The sequence below is a fragment of the Lampris incognitus genome, chromosome 6, assembly GCF_029633865.1.
Source record: "Lampris incognitus isolate fLamInc1 chromosome 6, fLamInc1.hap2, whole genome shotgun sequence".
Classification (NCBI taxonomy): Eukaryota; Metazoa; Chordata; class Actinopteri; order Lampriformes; family Lampridae; genus Lampris; species Lampris incognitus.
Window position 1 is genome coordinate 14,386,872 of NC_079216.1, and position 20,450 is coordinate 14,407,321.

A 20,450-nucleotide genomic window follows, 5' to 3' on the forward strand; every position below is an offset into this window, starting at 1 on the left:
TGTCTTACAAAGGAAGAGTTTTACTTGTTAATAATTTGGTGGCTTCCCCCCTCTGTCACAAGCTAACATGTATGGTATCCCCCGCTGGATTACTACAAAAAGTAGATGAACTTTTTTTGTGTGGCCATATTAGTGTAAAGGAGTGACCATTAATGTTGTAGAAAATATGTCATTGTTAAAGTTTGCTCCTTGTCAAAGAGCCGTTTTAAATTCTAAAAAAAAAAGTAAAAAAAATTCTCTCTTCAGCTTTGAATTGATCCAGAGTTGTAAAGGACTTACTTCTGTAAATATTGTAAAATAGGAGTATCAATGTTAAGCCATGGACATCTATAGCTCTGACAAGGACTCCAAAGAGGATCAATTCTGAGTCTCATCAACAGCCAGTCAGACTAGCTTGGTCTAGTCAGAAAGGCATGAACTGAGGAAGCCTCTTGGATGAGAGGCGAAACGTCTTCACGGATATATACCAAGTCCAGTTGCACATCAATGTTAAAGTTTTGTTTCATGTGAAATAAAGAGTTGCTTAAAATTCAAAAATTCTCTCTCTCTGGCCTAGCATGCTGCCGCTCCTGTATCTCTACCTGCTCCTCCCGTCCATACGCTGTGACAACCTGCTCTGCTACTACAGCCCCATCCTGGAGAGAGAGAAAGAGGCGGAGGCCAACTTCCGGCTAATCCTGACAGAATGCCCTCCCGCTGAGCGGTGTTTCAAGGCAGATGGCCGCTACGGGAACCACAGCGCCCTGTCGGCACGGGGCTGCATGGCGGAGAGAGACTGCGGCCAGGCGCACAGCCTTCACCTCAAAGCAACCGTCTACACCATGAACTACGCCTGCTGCGACTGGCATTACTGTAACTCCGGCCCTGGGGTCACGGCCAGATCCTTCCCCCTCGTGTTGACGTTGCTGACTCTGGCTGTGATCATGGGCTACTTGTGACTTACAGGCTACTCAGGCACAGTTTTATGGGTGTTGTGGCAAATGTTATGTGAAGATTGGAGGGGCCCAACACATGAGACATTCTGTTGACTTCGCACTGAGCTGTGCTTGAAAGTTAGCACGGTCATCTGGATCATACTCATGAACTACCGACTGTACTAACACGCTGCATGACATACCCAGTCTGATGAAACTGAGGTGTGCACCAAGCTGATGGCTGGATCCCATCATTATTCTTAGTACAACCCGGTAGCTTAGTAAATACTTGGTTTTAAACATGTTCTTATGTGTGCTTTTAAATAAAGATTTTCACCAAACTCAAGATTCCTCATGCTTTTAGTGATGCTGTACTTCGAGTGCTGAATATCTCTACCTCGGCAACAGAGTTGCACCAAACCAGTCCCACTGAAAGAGAGCTGCCAGACCAGTTTGTACAGTATGAGGTTTGGACAGTTCTTTATTTCCCTTTTATAAGGCTGCTGGGTCTCCCCATAGTGGATATACATATATATACAGGAGTTTGCTATACTGGAGTTACACTGAGGGAAGAGGATCCATTATTACACAGACTTCAAAAAACAACACTGACAGAGCCTCACCTCCAGGTATTAGAAATCAGCAGAATGAGAGAGTAGAGAGAGAGAGAAATGGGCATGGGAAAACAGCACAAGAGGAGAGAGAGAGAGAGAGAGAGAGAGGGGAGATGATGCAGTCTGAGAGCCTGACTCGACTGCCTAATAAATTAACACTAGAAAATAACATACAGATTTCACGCACAGTGCATCTTAAATAGGTTACGTGGAGAACCATTTACCATAAATATCTGTATTTTTCGGGAACCAACATATATAAAAAATGATAAAAAAAATTGCTCAGTCTTAATTTTTCTTTTCTTTTCCTCCTCATGCGAATTGCTTTATTTCTTTCCTGCTTGGGGGGCGGGGCTTATTCCACCCTGCCCACATCCACCTCGGAATGGGTGAGGAAAAGAAAAAAAATGAAACCCAACCACCCACCCCCCCCAGCAAAAAACAAAGCATATGAATTAGTAGAAAACGAACAAACGAATGAACAGAACACCACAGTCAACTCATCACAAAAAAACCCACAGACATACAGAACAGCAAGAACACAGTACTCTTTTTTTTTTAAGCATCATCAGCCGTTATTCCTCTTTATCGTCAGTATTATCATCATGGTCTTCTTCCTGGTACTGGTACTGGTGGCGGCAGTGAAGCGATCCTCCCGTCGGCACATTGAATCCGGGAGGCACTTCTTCAATTAGCTGGCCAGCTTAGCAGTGATATAATATCTCTCAACTTCACAGTGTGGTAGGAAGAGAAGGAGGAGGAGGGGGTGACAGCAGAGGGAAATGCCGGGGGAGGAGGGATATCGCAACTGGGGACAGGAATCAGAAGAATCACAGCAACAATTAGAAAACAACTAGAAACCCCGTAAGTCCATGGTAACAAAAAAAACAAAAAAAAACAAATGGCTGCATCCTCGCTCTATCCTTCCGAGTCTCCTTCCCGCCAACTTGCATGGTTGGGAAGGCCTTAATTGGCTGCAGCGTAAACCGATTGGATGGCCCATGTGTCTGGCAGAGAGGATGTGTGTGTGTGTGTGGGTGGGTGGGGGGGGGGGCTTGGGGTGGTCTAAGGCTGACTGGAATCCACTGGTGAGTGGGACTCGATGGAGCGATATGTTGACAGGAGAAAAGGATGCGTTTTGCGGGTCGATGTGTGATTGGCAGGTCGGAGGGCGAATGCCTTTCTCATCGAGTGGGGGGGTGGGGGATGGGGGGTGTTAGGCACGTTGCTGCAGTGCCCGCCTCTTGCGGCTGTAGTAGTGACGCAGGCCGGTCTGTCTGGCAAAGTTCATCATGTAGTTTTGTTTACGGGTGCTGTGGGGGCAAGGGGTGGGGTGGGGAGGTTGGGATTATGAGGGAGGAGGAAAGGGAGAGAAAGGAGAAAGAAAGAGAGAGAGAGAGAGAGAGGGTGACGGTTAGTTAGGAGGCAAAGGCCTCTAGATACACACACTCATGCACACGCAGTTTTCCATGCATGAACACACAATGAAACGCACCATCGCTCAAACACGGCTGCTGCACACTCAGGAGTTTCATGCTGGCGTTTCTCCAATCACATTTCAGCCACAACCTCAAACACTCCACAGCGCTATGGGTCCTTTGGCTAAGAGAAGGGGTGGATGCTACTAGCGTCACGGCGCTACTCTGACACATGTGGAGTTCGGTACAGTAACGAATGAGAGGCAGCTAACAGGTGAACATGGCTGGTGCAGCTAGCTAGAACGTTTACGATGGCATCACCACACCAATGGTGACAGGACAAGACACAGAACACGAGAGATCACAAAATACACTACCACAAACACTAAAGGCGGGGGCGGGGGAGGGGTTTTGGGCTCATATAGCTCTGACACTTCACTACCAGAGTGTTTGAGGTCAGAAGTCAAAGGTCAACAGCCATCACTGGGAGGAAAAAAATATAAAATAAAAAGAAAAGGAAATTAACTGGGGGAAAAAAAATCACAAAAGTGAGAGAGGGTGGTGAGCAGAGGAAGAGTGATTTTCAACTAAGAGACACAAAAAGAGAAGCTGTGAGGATTGCTCTTGCTTAGCCTGTTCATTGCCTCTTCCATCCAGCAGGGCGGTGCCAGTGAGCCAGGAGTGTAGCCAGTGGCCTCTGTGAAGCAGGGGGTGGGGGGGATGGGGGAAGGGGTGGGGCTGGGGAGTGTGTAGTGGTCGTGGGTGGGTGCTTGTGGGTGGAGATATGAAGGTGGATGTGCGAAGGCAGATGGCTGTGGGCGTGAATGTTGAGGAGCTGTGCGTGTGGCGTGAATGTGTGTGCCTCTGATGGTAGCTCCCAAGGCGGAGGCCAGGGGGGCAGTATGGCGGGACCTCCTGGCTCAGGGTCATGTTGTTGTCCTCAGACAGACAGCCATGAGCTGAGATGGATGGAGAGCTGGCGCAATGGTTGGATCGTAGAACCCATGCAAGGAGCTCGATGGAGGGGGGGAAACTCTTTATGTTCTTGAGTCGACCGGGGGGAGCCAGCGGTGCTAGATGTGCTGCACCCCAAATGATGTGAGCATTGTTGGATGAAATAAAATGGGGTTAAAAGCTTGGGTTGGAGTGAACTTCTGAATCCAGAGTTGTATGTCAGTCGGTTTGTACATCTATGTAGCAGTTGCATCAAAACCACCGGGATACAGTGTGGTAGAGGCAGTAGCATGAACACGACAAACATAAAAATAGTGATGGGCTACATCACACTGAAACACATCACACAAACACAATACCATTGAGATTTGGGCAGTCTGTAAGTCATTGCTGAACAGATATAGTTGATGGGTAATCTCCAGCTACTATAAGTGCAGGGTAATATTATGGAAAGCATGTAAAATTCAAGTCATATTTTAAAGATTTGATCTCATCTGGTGATGCTGTGATCAATTATCAAATCTTTAATTACTGCTTTAATGCACAGACTTACAAAATCATTCCATGTTTGCATCGGTAAAATACTTTCAACCCGTGTTCAACCGATTGCCTATCCTGTTTTTTTTCTCTTTCTGTTTTTATATTTGGGAAGGTGTCTCTTAAGAGTTGACTTGTGATGTGAGCGCCATGTTAGTTTATCAGTGCAGCCTCTGCCGAGTGGTGCCGTGAGTGGTTGCCCTGTTTACCGGCCTGCCATGGACTGGTTATAGTAAAGGCGAGTAGATGGTAATGATGGCGGTGACGATGAGGATCATGAAGATGATGAGGATGGTAATGACGATGAGAGAGGAGGAAGAAGTGAAGGGCGTTTGGGCCAGGATGTGACTTAAAGCGAGTGAGGACGCGCGGTGTCATGAGGGAGCGGGGGTGGCTCGGCGGGTGGGTGGGTGGGTGGGTAAAGGGGGCACAGGAGGGGGGTAGGGGGGAGGAGGTGGCAGGGCTTCAATCGGGAAGAGGCGGAGAAACTTACCTGACTCTACAGCCATGCCAGAGGGAGCAGAATACAGAAGAGAGCAGAGGTTAGAGTGCGAGGGGGGAGGGGCAGGAGGAGGGGACAGCTGTCTCGTAGGAAGGTCTGGGGGGGCAGGGACCCCGGCCTGGGGAGGCAGGGGCCCAGAGCAGGGAGGAGAGGGGGAGGAGAAGAAGGAGAGGAAGTCAGAGAGTCAGGAAAAGAAGCAGTGAAAGAGAGCGAGAGAGAGCGAGAGAGAGAGAGAGAGAGTGAGAGAGAGAGAGAGAGTGAGAGAGAGAGAGTGAGAGATGGGATTGGATGAGGGAGAGGAAGAGTGCAGAGCAGGAAAAAAGACAGTGAGTGCGAGGCAGTGAAGGAGGGATGAAACAAAGATGGGGAGAAAGTGAGAGACAATCCCACACAGAAGGTTGTAAGAGAGAGAAAGTGAGAGACAGAGAGAGAGAGAGAGAGAGAGAGAGAGAGAGAGAGAGAGAGAGAGAGAGAGAGAGAGAGAGAGAGAGAAAACAGCAGTGGTCCATTCGATGTATGTGAGAGAGAAAAAGAGGAAAGGAAGGAAGGAAGGAAGGAAGGAAGGAAGGAAGGAAGGAAGGAGGAAAGTGCAAGGAGAGGGAAGGAAGGATTAGATGAAGATTGATGCCAGGACACGATGCAGCACAAGCAGAGAGGAGGACCGTGGTCACATGACAGGTCGACAAGTCGGAGGCATGACGGTAGGATGGGGAAAAAAAGAAATAAAAAAAAAAGAGTTGAACAGGAGAGGGAGTCGAGAGGAGAAGGAGCGAGTGAAGGAGTGGTGAATAGAGAGGAAGAAATAAACAAAAGAGCAAAGTGTGAGGAACACGGTCACTCTTTTCAGCAGACACCGTTGGAAACCGTGGGAGTGAGAAAGTGGAGGAGGGGGAGGAGGAGGGGGGTTGGGGGGCAGGTTATGGCTGTACTAGACCAGGGACAGCTCAGGATTGGTGTGTGTGTGTGTGTGGTGAGTGAGTGAGTGAGCAACTGTACATATCGCAATACCACTTGTACATTAAAGTATAAGATTGCATTACATGACATGTGTGAAGCATTTGAAATGCAATGGGTATAAGCTTATGAACAAGTAGCACCCATGTGATGAAGAACCATTGCTCTGATACCCCCAGTGGCATGCAAAATATGCATTCAAAATGCGACATGGACTTGCCATGTAAACCGAGTGTAGACTTCGGCAATCTGCAGAAACACCTGTATCTCCAATGTCAGTGTGTGTGTGTGTGTGTGTGTGTGTTTGACAGCTGGAATCATCTTCTTCTTATGGGAAATATTTTGTCGTCCTGATGCCAGGCTCAGGTCTAACTCTGAGAGATGTCGATGGGAAAACCAGCGGCTCTCTTTGTTTAATACTGGGAAATGTTATTAATTTTGGAGATACTCGGATTCTGCATGGTACTGAAAATAAGACGTTTTGATAACAGAAGCTGATGTGGTGTCGACTGAGCAGCCATGGACGGTAACCTTCACTGCGAAGCATGCTATAGTCTTCTACCACCCTCTACAGTCTGGCACAGTGATAGTCTGCTGTGTTTCGTCTTCATATCTAGGGTTACACTACACAACTCAAAACCCGGCTAGAGCCAGGATTCCCAACCAGACCAAGTCTGTACTGGTTTTCACCAGTCTAAAGATGTTGGGGCAGTCAGAGTGGATGGTTTGCACAGAAAATGGAGAAGTGTGCGAAGGGTACAGCCACTAACCTCTTGCCTCCAAATCTAGTTTCGAGTAATTCAGAGCAACTACAATTGCATCAAACGTGTTTGAGTTTTATGTGCGGAATCGGACATAATCGAGAAGCGTATGCTGGTCAACGACACGAATCCGTGTCAAGTCTGAATGGATCCCGTCACTTGCCAGCGAAAATTTAGAGCAAGAAAAAGAAATTTTTTTTACAAGAAATAGGGTTAAAAAAGGCGAAACAGGGCATCCGGGTGGTGTGGCGGTCTATTTCGTTGCCTACCACAGGGATCGCCAGTTTGAATCCCCGTGTTACCTCCGGCTTGGATGGGCATCTCTACAGACACAATTGGCTGTGTCTGCGGGTGGGAAGCCGGACGTGGGTATGTGTCCTGGTTGCCGCGCTAGTGCCTCCTCTGGTCGGTCGGGGTGCCTGTTCAGGGGAGGAATAGCGTGATCCTCTCACGCGCTACGTCCCCCTGGTGAAACTCCTCACTGTCAGGTGAAAAGAAGCGGCTGGCGACTCCACATGTATCGGAGGAGGTATGTGGTAGTCTGCAGCCCTCCCCGGATCGGCAGAGGGGCTGGAGCAGTGACTGGGACGGCTCGGAAGAGTGGGGTAATTGGCCAGATACAACTGGGGAGAAAAGGGGGGGATTCCCCCTCCTAAAAAAAAAAGGTGCAACAGACAAGGGAGTAATGGGCGGGTGCACTGGAGTACAGAAATGAATGAACTGTTAACTGGGTTGTGGCAGGAACATGAGTGTCTGTACAACATGAATTACAAAGATCCATCAAAACTGCACGGACGAAGAAAGAAACATGTCTCGCGTTTGTTTTGCTATCACGTCGGGTGAGCTTGGCGCGTTTATTTAGGTTCAGTTGCAAGTGACAACTTGGGTAGTGTAGGATCCCTCGTCTTGCTGAGTCGCTTACAAGTGTGTGAGCCCTAAATTTTTCAGTCATCATAAAAAAAATCTACAAAACGTCAATCAATCAGTAAGTGTGAGGTACCCAGTCTTTTCTTAGCCCCCTCCCCTCCCTCCTCCCCTTTTTCTTCCCCAATTGTACTTGGCCAATTACCCTACTCTTCACAGCCGGCTTCCCACCCGCAGACACGGCCAATTGTGTCTGTAGAGACGCCCGACCAAGCCGGAGCTAACACGGGGATTTGAACCGCCAACCCCTGTGTTGGTAGCCAATGGAATAGACTGCTACGCTACCCGGGCGCCATCTTTTAGGATTTTTAAGTTGTGTAGTGTATTCCCATTTTAGGAGTGGCAATCAGCTCACTGAGAACTTTATTTTGGGCAGTTAACGGGGTCCATGTGTGTTTTCGAGTGGTTGTGAGGAGGAGATGCCACCATTTCTAAGGCTGAGGCTGAGGCAGGGGGGAGAAGTGGGGCTCTGTCGGGGCCAGCCATTTGGGGGGTGGGGGGAAGGAGGCCGGGGGCTGGCTGGGGGTTGGGTACTCACAGAACGACTTCCACGTGGTCCAACGCCCACTGGTCGTGTCCCGCTCCGTCGTGGCGAGGCTGCCACCATCGCAGCATCACCCCTTTAACCCTCGCTTCTCTGGACAGAGCACGAGAGTTGGGGTCAAAGTCGGCCAAAAAGTGTGGCAGAGTTTGTAGTTGTTACAGTCAAATACACTTAATCACACACGGTGAGAGAGAGTGTATCAAATGTGCGTGTGTGTGGTTGAGGGTGAATGGCACTTACAGTGGGATGTTGTAGGAGACTCTCTGAGCCTTGATAAAGTCTTTGGGCTGGTGCTGGGCGATGACGTGCCAGCTGACTCCGTTGTTGACGCTGTACTGCAGCAGCACGGCTCTGTCCACGGTGTCGGCCTGGTCCAGAGCTATGTTACAGCTGTCTGTCTGTGCCGTGCTGCCAATCTGCAGCACAAACATGATCTTGCTGCGGGCGGGGAGATGGAGAGACAAAGAGAACAAATATCTGTCAACGTAAAACAAATCTCTGAATATTGCACAGACAATCCACCGGCAGATTTTCTAATACTAGGTTATTTTGGATTCTTGCGCTTGTTATTGCCTGAATCCTTTTCCTCTCTAGCCCACTTAATATTCCTAGATTTGCGCATACTGAGATTCTTAGGACCTCTTTTCTAGATATCCTTGGACCCTCCTAGACTTCCTACTTTTACAATGGTGTGTAATGGCCTTTGTGTTTTTCAAGTTGAGCATCCTACCATATTCTATTCCTTGCAAGTGAAAACCTGCTGAAGAATAAAACCTTACATGAAAAGCGAAAAAAGCAGAGAAAGAATAGTGTGAAGGCTGACTCAGGCTGGATAACGTTATTACATATAGAGCTCATCTGCCAAAACAGCCAGTCCATACTAACACATATCAGGTTAATGCTCCTGTCTGCACCCCTGACCGAGGCATGGCAACTGGAGTTGGTGCCCGGATGCTGCCCGCTGCTCCTATCTACAATGTGTGTTGGGATGGGTTAAATGCAGCGGATGAGTTTCTCCACAGGGATTGATAAAGTACATCTTAAGACCAAACGCTCCACCATCCCAATACCTTTTCTAAGTCAAATGAATGAGATGCGAAGCTAAATAAAGGTACATGTGGAATAATGATTATCTGTGTATTGTGTGACACATTGCAGGGACGACTCTAATGCTCATAATGATATTCTACTTTGTGCAGGGAATGCACAATGACTTGCAAGTGTGCCAAATGCAAATTATGATAAAAAAAGCAACCTTTTTTTTGGGGGGTGGTTTTTTTTGGGGGGGGATTCCCACCCCCCTTTTCTCCCCAATTGTACCTGTCCAATTACCCCATTCCTCCAAGCTGTCCTGGTTGCTGCTACACCCCCTCTGCTGATCCAGGAAGGGCTGCAGACTACCATATGCCTCCTCCGATACATGTGGAGTTGCCAGCCACTTCTTTCTACCTGACAGTGAGGAGTTTCACCAGGAGGACGTAGCGCATGGGAGGATCATGCTATTCCCCACAGTTCCCCCTCCCCCCGAACAGGCGCCCCCCGACCGACCAGAGGAGGCACTAGTGCAGCGACCAGGACATGTACCCACATCCGGCTTCCCACCCGCAGACACGGCCAATTGTGTCTGTAGGGATGCCCGACCAAGCCGGAGCCAACACGGTGATTCGAACTAGAGATCCCCGTGTTGGTAGGGAACAGAACAGACCGCTAAGCCACTCAGATGCCCAAAAGAAGCAACCTTAAACTGGTCTCCCTGCCTTTGCCTGTTTATTGGTTTACGCAATTCTCTAGTGAGGTGAAGACACAAAGATTTGGATGATTACCTTTATTTGGGAGTACTAAACTAGATATCCATCCATCCATCCATTATCCAAACCACTTATCCTGCTCTCAGGGTTGCGGGATGCTGGAGCCTATCCCAGCAGTCATTGGGCGGCAGGGGGGGAGACATCCTGGACAGGCCGCCAGGCCATCACAGGGCTAAACTAAATATCTCCATTGATTTTTTTTTTCTGCTTTAACTTATGAGTTGTCTAGCATGTAGAAACAGATAGACAGACAGACAGACAGACAGACAGACAGACAGACAGACAGACAGATAGATAGATAGATAGATAGATAGATAGATAGATAGATAGATAGATAGATAGATAGATAGATAGATAGATAGATAGATAGACAGACAGATCACATCATTAGTTGGTATGTGTTGGTAGTACCTGTACCTGGCTCTGGTGAGGTCCAGGGGTTTGGTGACAGCCTGCCTCATCTTACAGCCGTTAAAGTAGAGCGAGTCGCCGTGGGCATGAGGTGAGAGCTGACCACAGCCGCTGCCCACCCCACCCCCCTGGATCAGCTGCCAGCTCTCCTGCGAGACACTGCCGGACTCAAAATTGTCCTTGATGGAGCTGGGCAAGTCACTGCTGGACAAGGAACAGTCGTCCCCTACACAGGTGGGAGGAGGAGAAAGGAGGCAGAAAGGCAGTGAGAAGGTTAAGAAACTCTCCCACCACAGGGCTGGTCAACTCTTTCAGAGACTCTGATCGGTGATTGTTTTCCTTGCATTGTTGTATTTATCAGGCAAAAGCATCTTGTTACCACAATATTTTTTTCACCCTATCTCCCTTGGTTGCTTATTATTGGGGGCCATTGCCCATCGACACTGTGCAGGATATTCCCTCATGTCATCTGCTGGTTCGCTAAAAATGACCTTAAACAACTCCATCAACATCCATTAAATTATGCGATATTTGAGTATGAACAGTACACACGGGAAATAAAAAGGACGGTAAAGTATCAAAACGTTTGTGGCCCACCAATGTGTCCCTCGTCACAGATGCAGACCGCCCCGCTGGTACAGTAGCCGCGGCCGCTGCAGAGCCCCGGGCACACCTCTCCGATGTAGACGTTGTCCACGCCCCAGCTGTGACGCTCGCCCGCGCCCTCCCTCTGGATCCAGCGGAACTGGGTCGCTCTGCGAACATTACCCCGATAAAAAAAGGTGAACAGACTGGAACTGGGATTGAAGGAACACAAGCCATCTATTCTCTTAGTTAAAAAAAAAAGTAAATAGAAAATGAGGAACACGTTAAAGCTGCAACTTTGCTCCCTTAAAAATCAAATGGTCATTTTATCCATCTGGGTCATGGAGTCAGGTTACATAATACAGGCTGGCATCCGCACCACAGTTGGAGACCCTCCCCATAGAACACGGCTGACATTTTATGCCGGGTAGCACCAACTGGTACAGTGACAAACAGGTACATGTTGGAAACGACAACAGCAGAAAAAAGACTGACACGTTTTGCCCGTGTGGCCGCGCTTCTTTTTGACAGACAACTAATATTACTGTTGAACATGCAGTTACGACATATTCTGATGAACTCTGTAATCAGACGTGGAAAGCAACACAGTACATTTACTCATGTACTGTACAAGTACTGCAGTACTGGTACTTAACTTGAGTATTGTCATTTTGTGAAACTTTGTATTTTTACTCCACTACATTTCAGAGAGAAATATTGTACTTTCTACTCTGCTAAATTTATCTCATGGCTCTAGTAGCTAGTTACTTTGCTGAAAAGGGTTTTACATGCACAACATACGATAATCTCATATAAAATATTATGCATTGTTAAGAGTTTAAACTTGCCAACAGAAAATGAAGTAGTCAGACCAGCTACAACATTAAAAATAAGTTTACAGTTAACAAATATTTTAACACTCTGAAGATTACAATTTTTCAGAATGAGTTTTTTTACTTTGGAAACTCAAGTACTGCTAATACTTCATTACTTTTACTTCAGTGAAATTTTGAATGCAGTACTTTTACTGTTAATGGAGTATTCTTAAACCTTCATATTGCTACTTTTACCTAGGTAAAGGAGCTGAATACTTTTTCCACCAGGCCTTGTAATACATTAGACTGCCTGGATGCCATCTTTTAATATGGGTGCAGACTATTTACTGGTGACCTGACTCCACACAAGCAACAACGGCTGCTACAGCTTGTTTGTATTCTGAGTAAATCGGTGTCAACAGGTTTGCGTCTCTCTACCTCCTACAGTAAACTATACTGGAACAGTGTGCGACTGTAATACTGGTTGTCTGTCCAGCTGACTCGCCACATCGTCATCACGTTTCAAATGGTTAAGATAACAAAAAAAGTCACAGATCACAGCTTTAAACCTTTAAATCCATCCATCCATCCATTATCCAAACCGCTTATCCTGCTCAGGGTCATGGGGATGCTGGAGCCTATCCCAGCAGTCATTGGGTGGCAGGCGGGGAGACACCCTGGACAGGCCGCCAGTCCATCACAGGGCTAAACCTTTAAATCCAATATATATATGTTTGCCTTTAGATTTTACCTTTACATTTGTTTTTTTACTTGTATGGTATTTTTAAAAGAAAGAAAAGGAGCAGATGGTCAATTCGCCACAGCATTTATTCTTCATTATGATGACAGGAAAGCTGAGAGGAAGACAAGAGGAGGAATAGGGAGTAATGGGAGATGCGGGAGAGAAAGTTGGAGGTGGGACATGATCCTGGACCAACGGAGAGACATGTTAGATAACCACCCGGCTATCTCTAAGCATTCATATTTGTGCCATTTGACATATTTTCACATCTTTTTTTTGTATGAGGTTGACCACAAGTCATTGTGCTGGTGACAGAACGTGTGGCTGTTTGCTCCTGACAAACAAACTTCAGACTTCATTCCATGGTCCATAGGGTGATTATTTATTCACGCACATGTGAGTTAACTGTGGTTTCTACTCTGTGTGCTTGTACCCTGAGGAGACGTGGTCTGGCAGCTGGACAGTCACCCTGGTCCACGAGGAGCTGTTAACTGGGCTGTATATGGTGGATTCGTGGAACTGGAAAGGGGAACAGCCCACATTGTTGACCGAGGAGGGGAGGCACTCAGACTGCACCAACTGCCACGAATCAGACCTGGGGATGAGAGGAAAAAACCAAAACAGAGAGAGAGAGAGAGAGAGAGAGAGAGAGAGAGAGAGAGAGAGAGAGAGAGAGAGAGAGAGAGAGCAAGAGAGAGGAAGGTGAATGCACTCTATGCATAAAGGACACATAGGCTATGAACAAACCTCTCAGCTACGATGTTTCATAAGGGCAGATCCTCATGGCTCTTACCTCGCATCCTTCCTGTACTGCAGCAGGACAGAATGGTGGTCTTCACACGTGTCAGCTTCACAGCCAACGACAATCTGCATCCATGAGAAAAAGAAGTCGGGGATGGAAATCAGTGTTAACTCTCATACCTCCATAAAGGTCCATCATATGTAATTACATTTACACCCCTCTGGTTGCTTACTGACCCGTAACTACAACCAAATATAGGTTAGGATTTTTAGTCATGTACTCCCAAATAAATATAACTACCAAAAATATTGTAGCGGGAATTTGGGGGGCAGGGGGGAATCGAACCTAGGTTCCCCCGCACCACGGGCGACTGCGCTAACCAGTCAATTAAAGGGTCCGACCCATCAGCCAAGGGCTAGCGAGTCTACACATCCGTGGTCGTACACTGTTACACTACTCCCCTCCTTCGGGAAGCGCGTCTCCGGTCCTGCACTTCTGTATACCAGCTCCTCCTCATGCTTCTGAGCACATATGCATCCCACCACTGCCCCCAAATGTAGCGGGAATTCAGGGGGCAGGCAGGAATTCGCTAACCAGTTAACTAAAGGCTCCGACCCATTAGCCAACTGGCTAGTGAGCCTACACATCCATGGTCGTACACTGTTACACTATCATTATTACAACAAAATGAATCTGAGTGAGCCGGTTACTCAACAAAGATATGCGGATTATGCTAGGGGGCCGTTTGATTTAGTGGTCAGCATAGCTACCTTGAATTGTAGGATGTAACCAGGCTGCACGATGAGTTCGCGGGTGGCCAGGATGTTGTGTGTCCGGTCCTGGTTCTTGTTGGGCCAGTACAGGTGGAAGGAGGGGTTCCCACAGAAGCCAGCTGTACGTACGGCATGAGGATAGAAGCTCCAACTCTCCTCATGAGACACACCCTCTGAGGAGAGAGTGGGCGGGGGAGGGAGAGAAAAGGAGAGTGGACAGATATTTAAAATCACTTCCAAAATAGACTATGTATTATTAGCAATAGCCAAACCAGAGGCAAACGTTCATCTTGATAGTTGAGATTCCACCCGGTGAAAGAATAAGAATCGAAGACACAACCTCAGAGATAAAACAGACAAAACCAGTGTCGGGAAACATTTAAAAAAAATAAAAACAAAATCAAACCCAAAAGATAAAGGAACCTCACCATCATCAAAGGTGTCGAGCAGTGTGGAGGGGTTGATGTCCGACCCCCCCACCAGAATGTTGTCTATGGCCCACTGGGCTCTCTCCAGACTGGGGGAGGCCAGGCCAGAGGAGATGGTAAAGGGCTGCCACCAGCGTAGCCGGGTGGCATTGGTGAGAGCAGTCTCAGGTAAAACAATGTAGTCTCTCCTGACTGACACATACTTCAGATAGTCCATCTCATGGAGGAGGGTCCAGGAGATGCCTAGGATACAGACAGAGATGGCAAAATAAAGACCTACAGAGAGAAGGGTCTACAGATACAGGACTTAGGGAGAACTATCCCATCCAAAGACTTGTAAATGAATGTGTAAATGAACAGCGTGAAGAGGTAATGTGTTTGTGTCTCTGCACCTCCGTCGGTAGAGTAGTCAAGCAGCACTCCCTCTTTGCGGCAGGTTGGACGGTGACACAAGGTCATGTTATCTTCACTTCCTATCCTGGCCCAGTATTCCACAAACCTGCCCATACAGACACAGCAGTTCATATCACAGTTAGATCGTAACATGGGCGAGAACACCATAACATGGATCAGCTCAATAGTCAAGTAAAGTCGCCCTTATGTGCATTTCACAGAGCGGTCTCAAAATACTTAACAACAAAACAACAATTATAAAACAGCTATAACAAAATTACAACAATGACAAGATCTATGGTTTCAAGCATATTCACATGTCTACTAGACTGGATAATGGGGCTAGTCAGGAAAGCCATTAGAATCTGAGAAAACCCAAATCACGACCTTCACGTCTTGATTTGAGGGTATGGACCGAATTGATTTCGCTGCTAGATGAAGGAGTAGCATTCAACTCGTTCATTAAGTCCTTTAAAACCACCTAATCCGATTCGGGGTTGTGGGATCTGCAGCTGATCTTAGTTGGCACTAGGGTAAAGCCAGGAAGACACCACCAGACAGCTCATCAGTCCATCACGCGGCCCACACACACACACACAGTCACTTCAAACTTCCATTCTATGGCAAGTTTAGAAGCTCAAATTCAAGAGTCCCATTTAGCTTTGGATTAAGGGCAGAAACAAGAGCAGACAGAGAAAACTCGGGCAATTACGGAAGCATGCAACAAACACAGAAAATCAAACCAAAGACTGTCACGTGAAGCAATTCTGCTAATCATGAAGCCATTACTCTGCACATATAGAAGAGTAACACAGAAGAAGAAGAAAAAAAACCCACTTGGGGCAATGGAAATTTATGTTTTTTTTACTGACTTGGCTCCGCGGAGGTCCAGGTCAGCTGTGACAGCCTGCCTGGCGTTCGCTCCTCCAAAGTACAGGGCCGTCCCCTCCACCAGTACCCCACAGTCAGTACAGGGCCGGCCCCCCTCCAGTACCTGCCACTGGGGCCCCGCTGCCCCCTCCCAGTCAAAACGCTCCTTCAGAGAGGCCTGTGGAGATGACACATGATGGTTGAAAGAATTAAGCACTGGATCATAGACACGGATTCTTTTCTGTTCTTAGTGACTTCACACTGACAACAGGTGCGTACCTGAAAGAGCAGCACCGGTGTCAAGTCAAGTCAGATTTATATATAAATGGAACATTAAAACACAAGTTAGTGCCAAAGTGCTTTGCAAAACAGAAGAAAGTGAAATAATAAGAAAATATGGTAAGTCCCAAATGAACAAAGTCAAAGTATATATATATATCAGACACTGTGAGAAGCCAGTAGTAGACCTTTTTCACAAACACGGCCAGCCTGCTTCCAGCTCATCATAGAAGGGTAAAAGTCAGTTCTCCCCATTGCCCGCAATGTTAAACAGACAACTTCCTGTCACCTTTGCTCTCATCTGTGATGACTTCTTTTTTTTTCTTTGGATTTTCCCCCTTTTTCTCCCCAGTTGTATCCGGCCAGTTACCCCATTCTTCCGAGCCATCACGGTCGCTGCTCCAGCCCCTCTGCTGATCCGGGGAGGGCTGCAGACTACCACATGCCTCCTCCAATACATGTGGAGTCGCCAGCCGCTTCTTTTCACCTGACAGTGAGGAGTTTCGCCAGGTGGACGTAGCGCGTGGGAGGATCACGCTATTCCCCAGTTTCCCCTCCCCCCTGAACAGGCACCCCAACTGACTAGAGGAGGCGCTAGTGCAGCGACCAGGACACATACCCACATCTGGTTTCCCATCCGCAGACACGGCCAATTGTGTCTGTCGGGACGCCCGACCAAGCCAGAGCTAACACGGGGATTCAAACCGGAGATCCCCGCGTTGGTAGGCAACGGAATAGACCGCCACACTACCCAGACGCCCGTAAACACTTATTTTGTGTTTCAACACAGTGACACAATACAAATGTTATTACTGACATATTCTATTGTCAGACAACTGCACATCCTTAAAAAAAGTGATTTGATCAAGGGTCACAAACTGCTAACTGGCTAATGAAGGCAATTTCAGGTTTGTTAGCACTCTCGATCAAATGACATTTTTATAGTTGTGGAGTCATTTGACTACAGAAGCATAAAGATATGTCGATGACAACACCTGTATTGTGTTATATGCTATGTTGAAACCCAAAATAAGCCATCACAGAAGGAACCGACCTTTACCCTTCTATGACGAAGTGGAAGTACGTTGGCCATGTTTGTGATGAAGGTCTATGTAAAACAGCATCGGCTCTTCCCCCTGCACCTTGAGAGCAGAGCTGGCGTAGCAGTTGGGTCCGGTGAACCCGGGGTCACAGAGGCAGCGCTGGTCCAGACAGTCCCCGTGTCCCCCACAGTGGCCGGAGCACGCCAGCCCGATGTAGAAGTTCTCCACCCCCCACTGGATGTCAGAGTGCTGTTGGTAGAACCTGAACCGGACTGCCCTGAGGAACACACACAATGGGTTCAGTTGAACATGTGAGCCTTCAAAAAAAAGAAAAAGAAAAAAGGATCTTGGATATTTCTGGAAAAAACTCCACTTTTACTGAAAATGTTCACTGCTAAATTAAAACAATTGCGAATTCTTTCTCTGGAGTTGGATCTTGTTGTTTCTATGAGAGTATGAGATCAGTCTGCTACAACTGTTGTGATTCATCAATAAATACAATGACCACACTTTCTAATAGTAACCAGGGCGGTGAGGAGGATACTGTGTACTTTATACTCTGTACTATATGCATACATATATCTACCAAGTCCTACGTTTTACCCATAAGATGTCATGCTTTTGTCTCTGCCAGCATCTCACAGCTGTGAAATCAAATCTGCAGGTTTTGCCTAACTATCACTACAAATAAGAAAGCCAAAACTTGACTAAGTTCCAGGTGCTGTGGAGGGCATTGGCTCTTGCTATGATCCTGACCATAACAGCAACATAAATGTTGACCTATCGATATTGAATGTCTGCAATATCTAATCAGAAGTGACGTAAAGTTCTGCTCATTTAAGATTGGCACACCAATTAACAGGAGGGTAATATGAACAGGGAGATGAGTGACGGCTGAACCTGCAAGAAACCTGTGTAAACCGTGTACTGCTGTGTAGGCCTAATTGTTTATCTAGATCATTAATTGTCGTCAGATCATTTTGAAACATCAGTACATTTGATTGGGCTCTTTTATTGTTGATCAAAATGTCAAGTCCAGTAGGCCTAACCTATATATTGGTTAGTTTAGTTTTTTTTTTTTACTACTTTATGAATCCCTGTGGGGAAATTATGCTCTGCATTTAACCCATCCTAGCTGTGTAGCTAGGAGCAGTGGGTGGCCGCCGTGCAGCACCCGCGGACCAACTCCAGTTCGTCTTGCCATGCCTCGGTCAGGGGCACAGAGAGGAGTATTAACCCTAACATGCATGTCTTTTTTGATGGTGGGGGAAACTGGAGCACCCGCAGAAAACCCACCGCAGACATGGGGAGAACATGCAAACTCCACACAGAGGATGACCTGGGATGGACAACCCCCGGGTTTGACCTTACCTTAACTTACCTTAATTTTTGATTGTTATACTAATTTTATGTGTAGCCTACAGAATGCACGTGCCTTGCAGAATTTCAAATTGGATGGCCCTTTGTGGGGTGGGGTGGGGGGGTTTGAGCGGATTACCTTTTGCCACATGCATTTCATTCATTTGCTGTTGGGTCGACAGGCATGCTGTATGCGAAATCTAGACACAGGAGTGCTTACGTGTCAGCCAGGCTGTCAGGCAGCGGGTAGACGGCCCTCTTCCAGCTGTCAGCAGGGAAGAAGACGGAGGGCTGGGACACCTGACCCCCACAGCGGGGATCAGCAGGTAGGCACTGCGGCACCAGGTACTTCCATGTCACCCCAAAGTCCACAGAATACTGGACATGGACCTGCCGGTCTGCATGGCGCTCCGGGACATTGCAGCCAACCGCAATCTGAATGAAGGCGCAGATATCAATAAGGTTAGATCATCTGAAGGATATACACATACAGACTGCAACCTTCTTGTGCACATTTACACTTGCTCGTTTGGAGGACGCTTTTATTCAAAGTGAATGAAAGTCAGCAATCAGCAGGTACACTTGTGTGTCAACCTACAGGAATTTTAGACCAACAAATAGTATTAATTTCAAAGCCAAGAGTGAATTGTATTTCTAAGGCAATCAGTGTAAGTGTACTGTTAATTTTCTGTTAATTGTTTATCAGTAATAGAATAAAGAATTATTATTTTTTTATGTATGTTGGGTCCTCTCTGTCTCAAAGAAGCAGACAGCAGCTGCTGGTTTTTCACTACCTGATTTTTGACTCAAGCCCAGAAGCTTTTTGGTAACTGTAGTGACGAAGAATCTTCGCAATTTAAGAGAAGATACTGTAGACATAACAGGCGTCTCCACCTAAATCAGCCTCTGCATGTCAGGGCACATGTCTCATAGGAGACAGATATTCTGTCACTAACTCATCACGGTACGGTTTATCGTTTACCTTGAACTGCATGACCCAGCCCTTGTCGGGGACAATGTCGTGCGTGACTGCATACACCTCCCTGCCGTCCACACTGCCGCACACCATCACCCCATCAGGGGAGCTGCAGAAACGCTGCACCGCACAGTCCTCAGAGAACAGCCAGTGATCACTCACTGACGAGAGAGAGAGAGCAAGGGGCACACACACACACACACACACACACACACACACACACACACACACACAGTCAGAGACAGGATCAGGTAGACAATGTGGGGTCATAAGTCAAGGTAGATCTTGAATAACTGAATGTTCATTTTGTGTTAATATTTAGACACTATCACAAAATGGACCCCGAGGACTATCAGTACACATTGGCTGGTGTCTTGAAATATCCGTCCTAATAAAGTCCTAAATTGTCGTACCTATGGGGGTTTCCTCTGGCTCGCTGAGTTGTGCCGGTTTTCCAGCAGGGGTGCCGTCAGCGGGCGCCCTCTCGTGGTTGGGCAGGGCCACGCCTCCAAATGTATCCGAGATCTGTGCCCGCGGGTCCGAACCTGCGATCAGGACGTTATCCAGTGCCCAGTCACCCCGGTCTGCCCCGTCGTGCTGCGGCTGCCACCAGCGCACACGCACTCCCTCCTGACGGGCAGCAGGGGGCAGCAAAACATTCACGAACCTGAAATCACACAGCAGAGACAAATACACACATTATTAGAGGCGTTAGCTACATACACTATATACTGTGATATCTACCTTCACTGCGAAAGTTATGATTGTCAACAATCCATCAACAGGTAAATAAAAACATGCCAGTACATCTATTGGAACATACGCTTCCAAAAACAAATTTGAATATTTATTAATTAAATATTCACTAAAAAATTATTTATAAAAGTGGGCATTTTCACAAAACAGGATTAGCAAGTTAGCCAGATAACTTGACTAGATGTGATGAGATTTTCACAACTTTTTTTGTTGAAATTGTACAATCAAAATATTATTTATGCATATATGAACTCAATGTTTATATTTACATAAGAATAAAAAACAGAAAAAAGGAGCAAGCAAAATTCAACACAGGAAAAAACAAAAAACAAAACAAACATGGCCTGT

General features: G+C 47.0%; 2 protein-coding genes across 2 annotated transcripts in view; one reads left to right on the forward strand and one right to left on the reverse strand.

Annotated features, from left to right (window-relative positions):
- The first annotated feature begins 557 nt into the window (after positions 1 to 557).
- Positions 558 to 938, forward strand: bncr (bouncer). The gene has a single exon (XM_056282336.1). It carries the CDS (start codon positions 558 to 560, stop codon positions 936 to 938), a length of 381 nt encoding a protein of 126 aa, XP_056138311.1.
- A 439-nt stretch (positions 939 to 1,377) lies between these two features.
- reln (reelin) overlaps positions 1,378 to 20,450 on the reverse strand; it is a 194,731-nt gene continuing 175,658 nt past the window's right edge. Inside the window, exons 50-64 of the mRNA XM_056281407.1 lie at positions 19,760 to 20,013; positions 19,353 to 19,507; positions 18,591 to 18,805; positions 17,111 to 17,288; positions 15,692 to 15,867; positions 14,819 to 14,925; positions 14,427 to 14,669; positions 13,996 to 14,171; positions 13,277 to 13,350; positions 12,917 to 13,078; positions 10,939 to 11,096; positions 10,348 to 10,567; positions 8,363 to 8,560; positions 8,117 to 8,215; positions 1,378 to 2,336 (exon numbers count right to left, since the gene is read on the reverse strand). Coding sequence (XP_056137382.1) covers positions 2,216 to 2,336; positions 8,117 to 8,215; positions 8,363 to 8,560; positions 10,348 to 10,567; positions 10,939 to 11,096; positions 12,917 to 13,078; positions 13,277 to 13,350; positions 13,996 to 14,171; positions 14,427 to 14,669; positions 14,819 to 14,925; positions 15,692 to 15,867; positions 17,111 to 17,288; positions 18,591 to 18,805; positions 19,353 to 19,507; positions 19,760 to 20,013 — 2,536 coding nt within the window. The 3' untranslated portion in view covers positions 1,378 to 2,215. The remainder of the gene's footprint in view (positions 2,337 to 8,116; positions 8,216 to 8,362; positions 8,561 to 10,347; positions 10,568 to 10,938; positions 11,097 to 12,916; positions 13,079 to 13,276; positions 13,351 to 13,995; positions 14,172 to 14,426; positions 14,670 to 14,818; positions 14,926 to 15,691; positions 15,868 to 17,110; positions 17,289 to 18,590; positions 18,806 to 19,352; positions 19,508 to 19,759; positions 20,014 to 20,450) is intronic.

Coding starts and splice junctions, on each gene's coding strand:
- bncr (XM_056282336.1), top strand. CDS start 558: ATGCTGCCGCTCCTGTATCTCTACCTGCTCCTCCCGTCCATACGCTGT.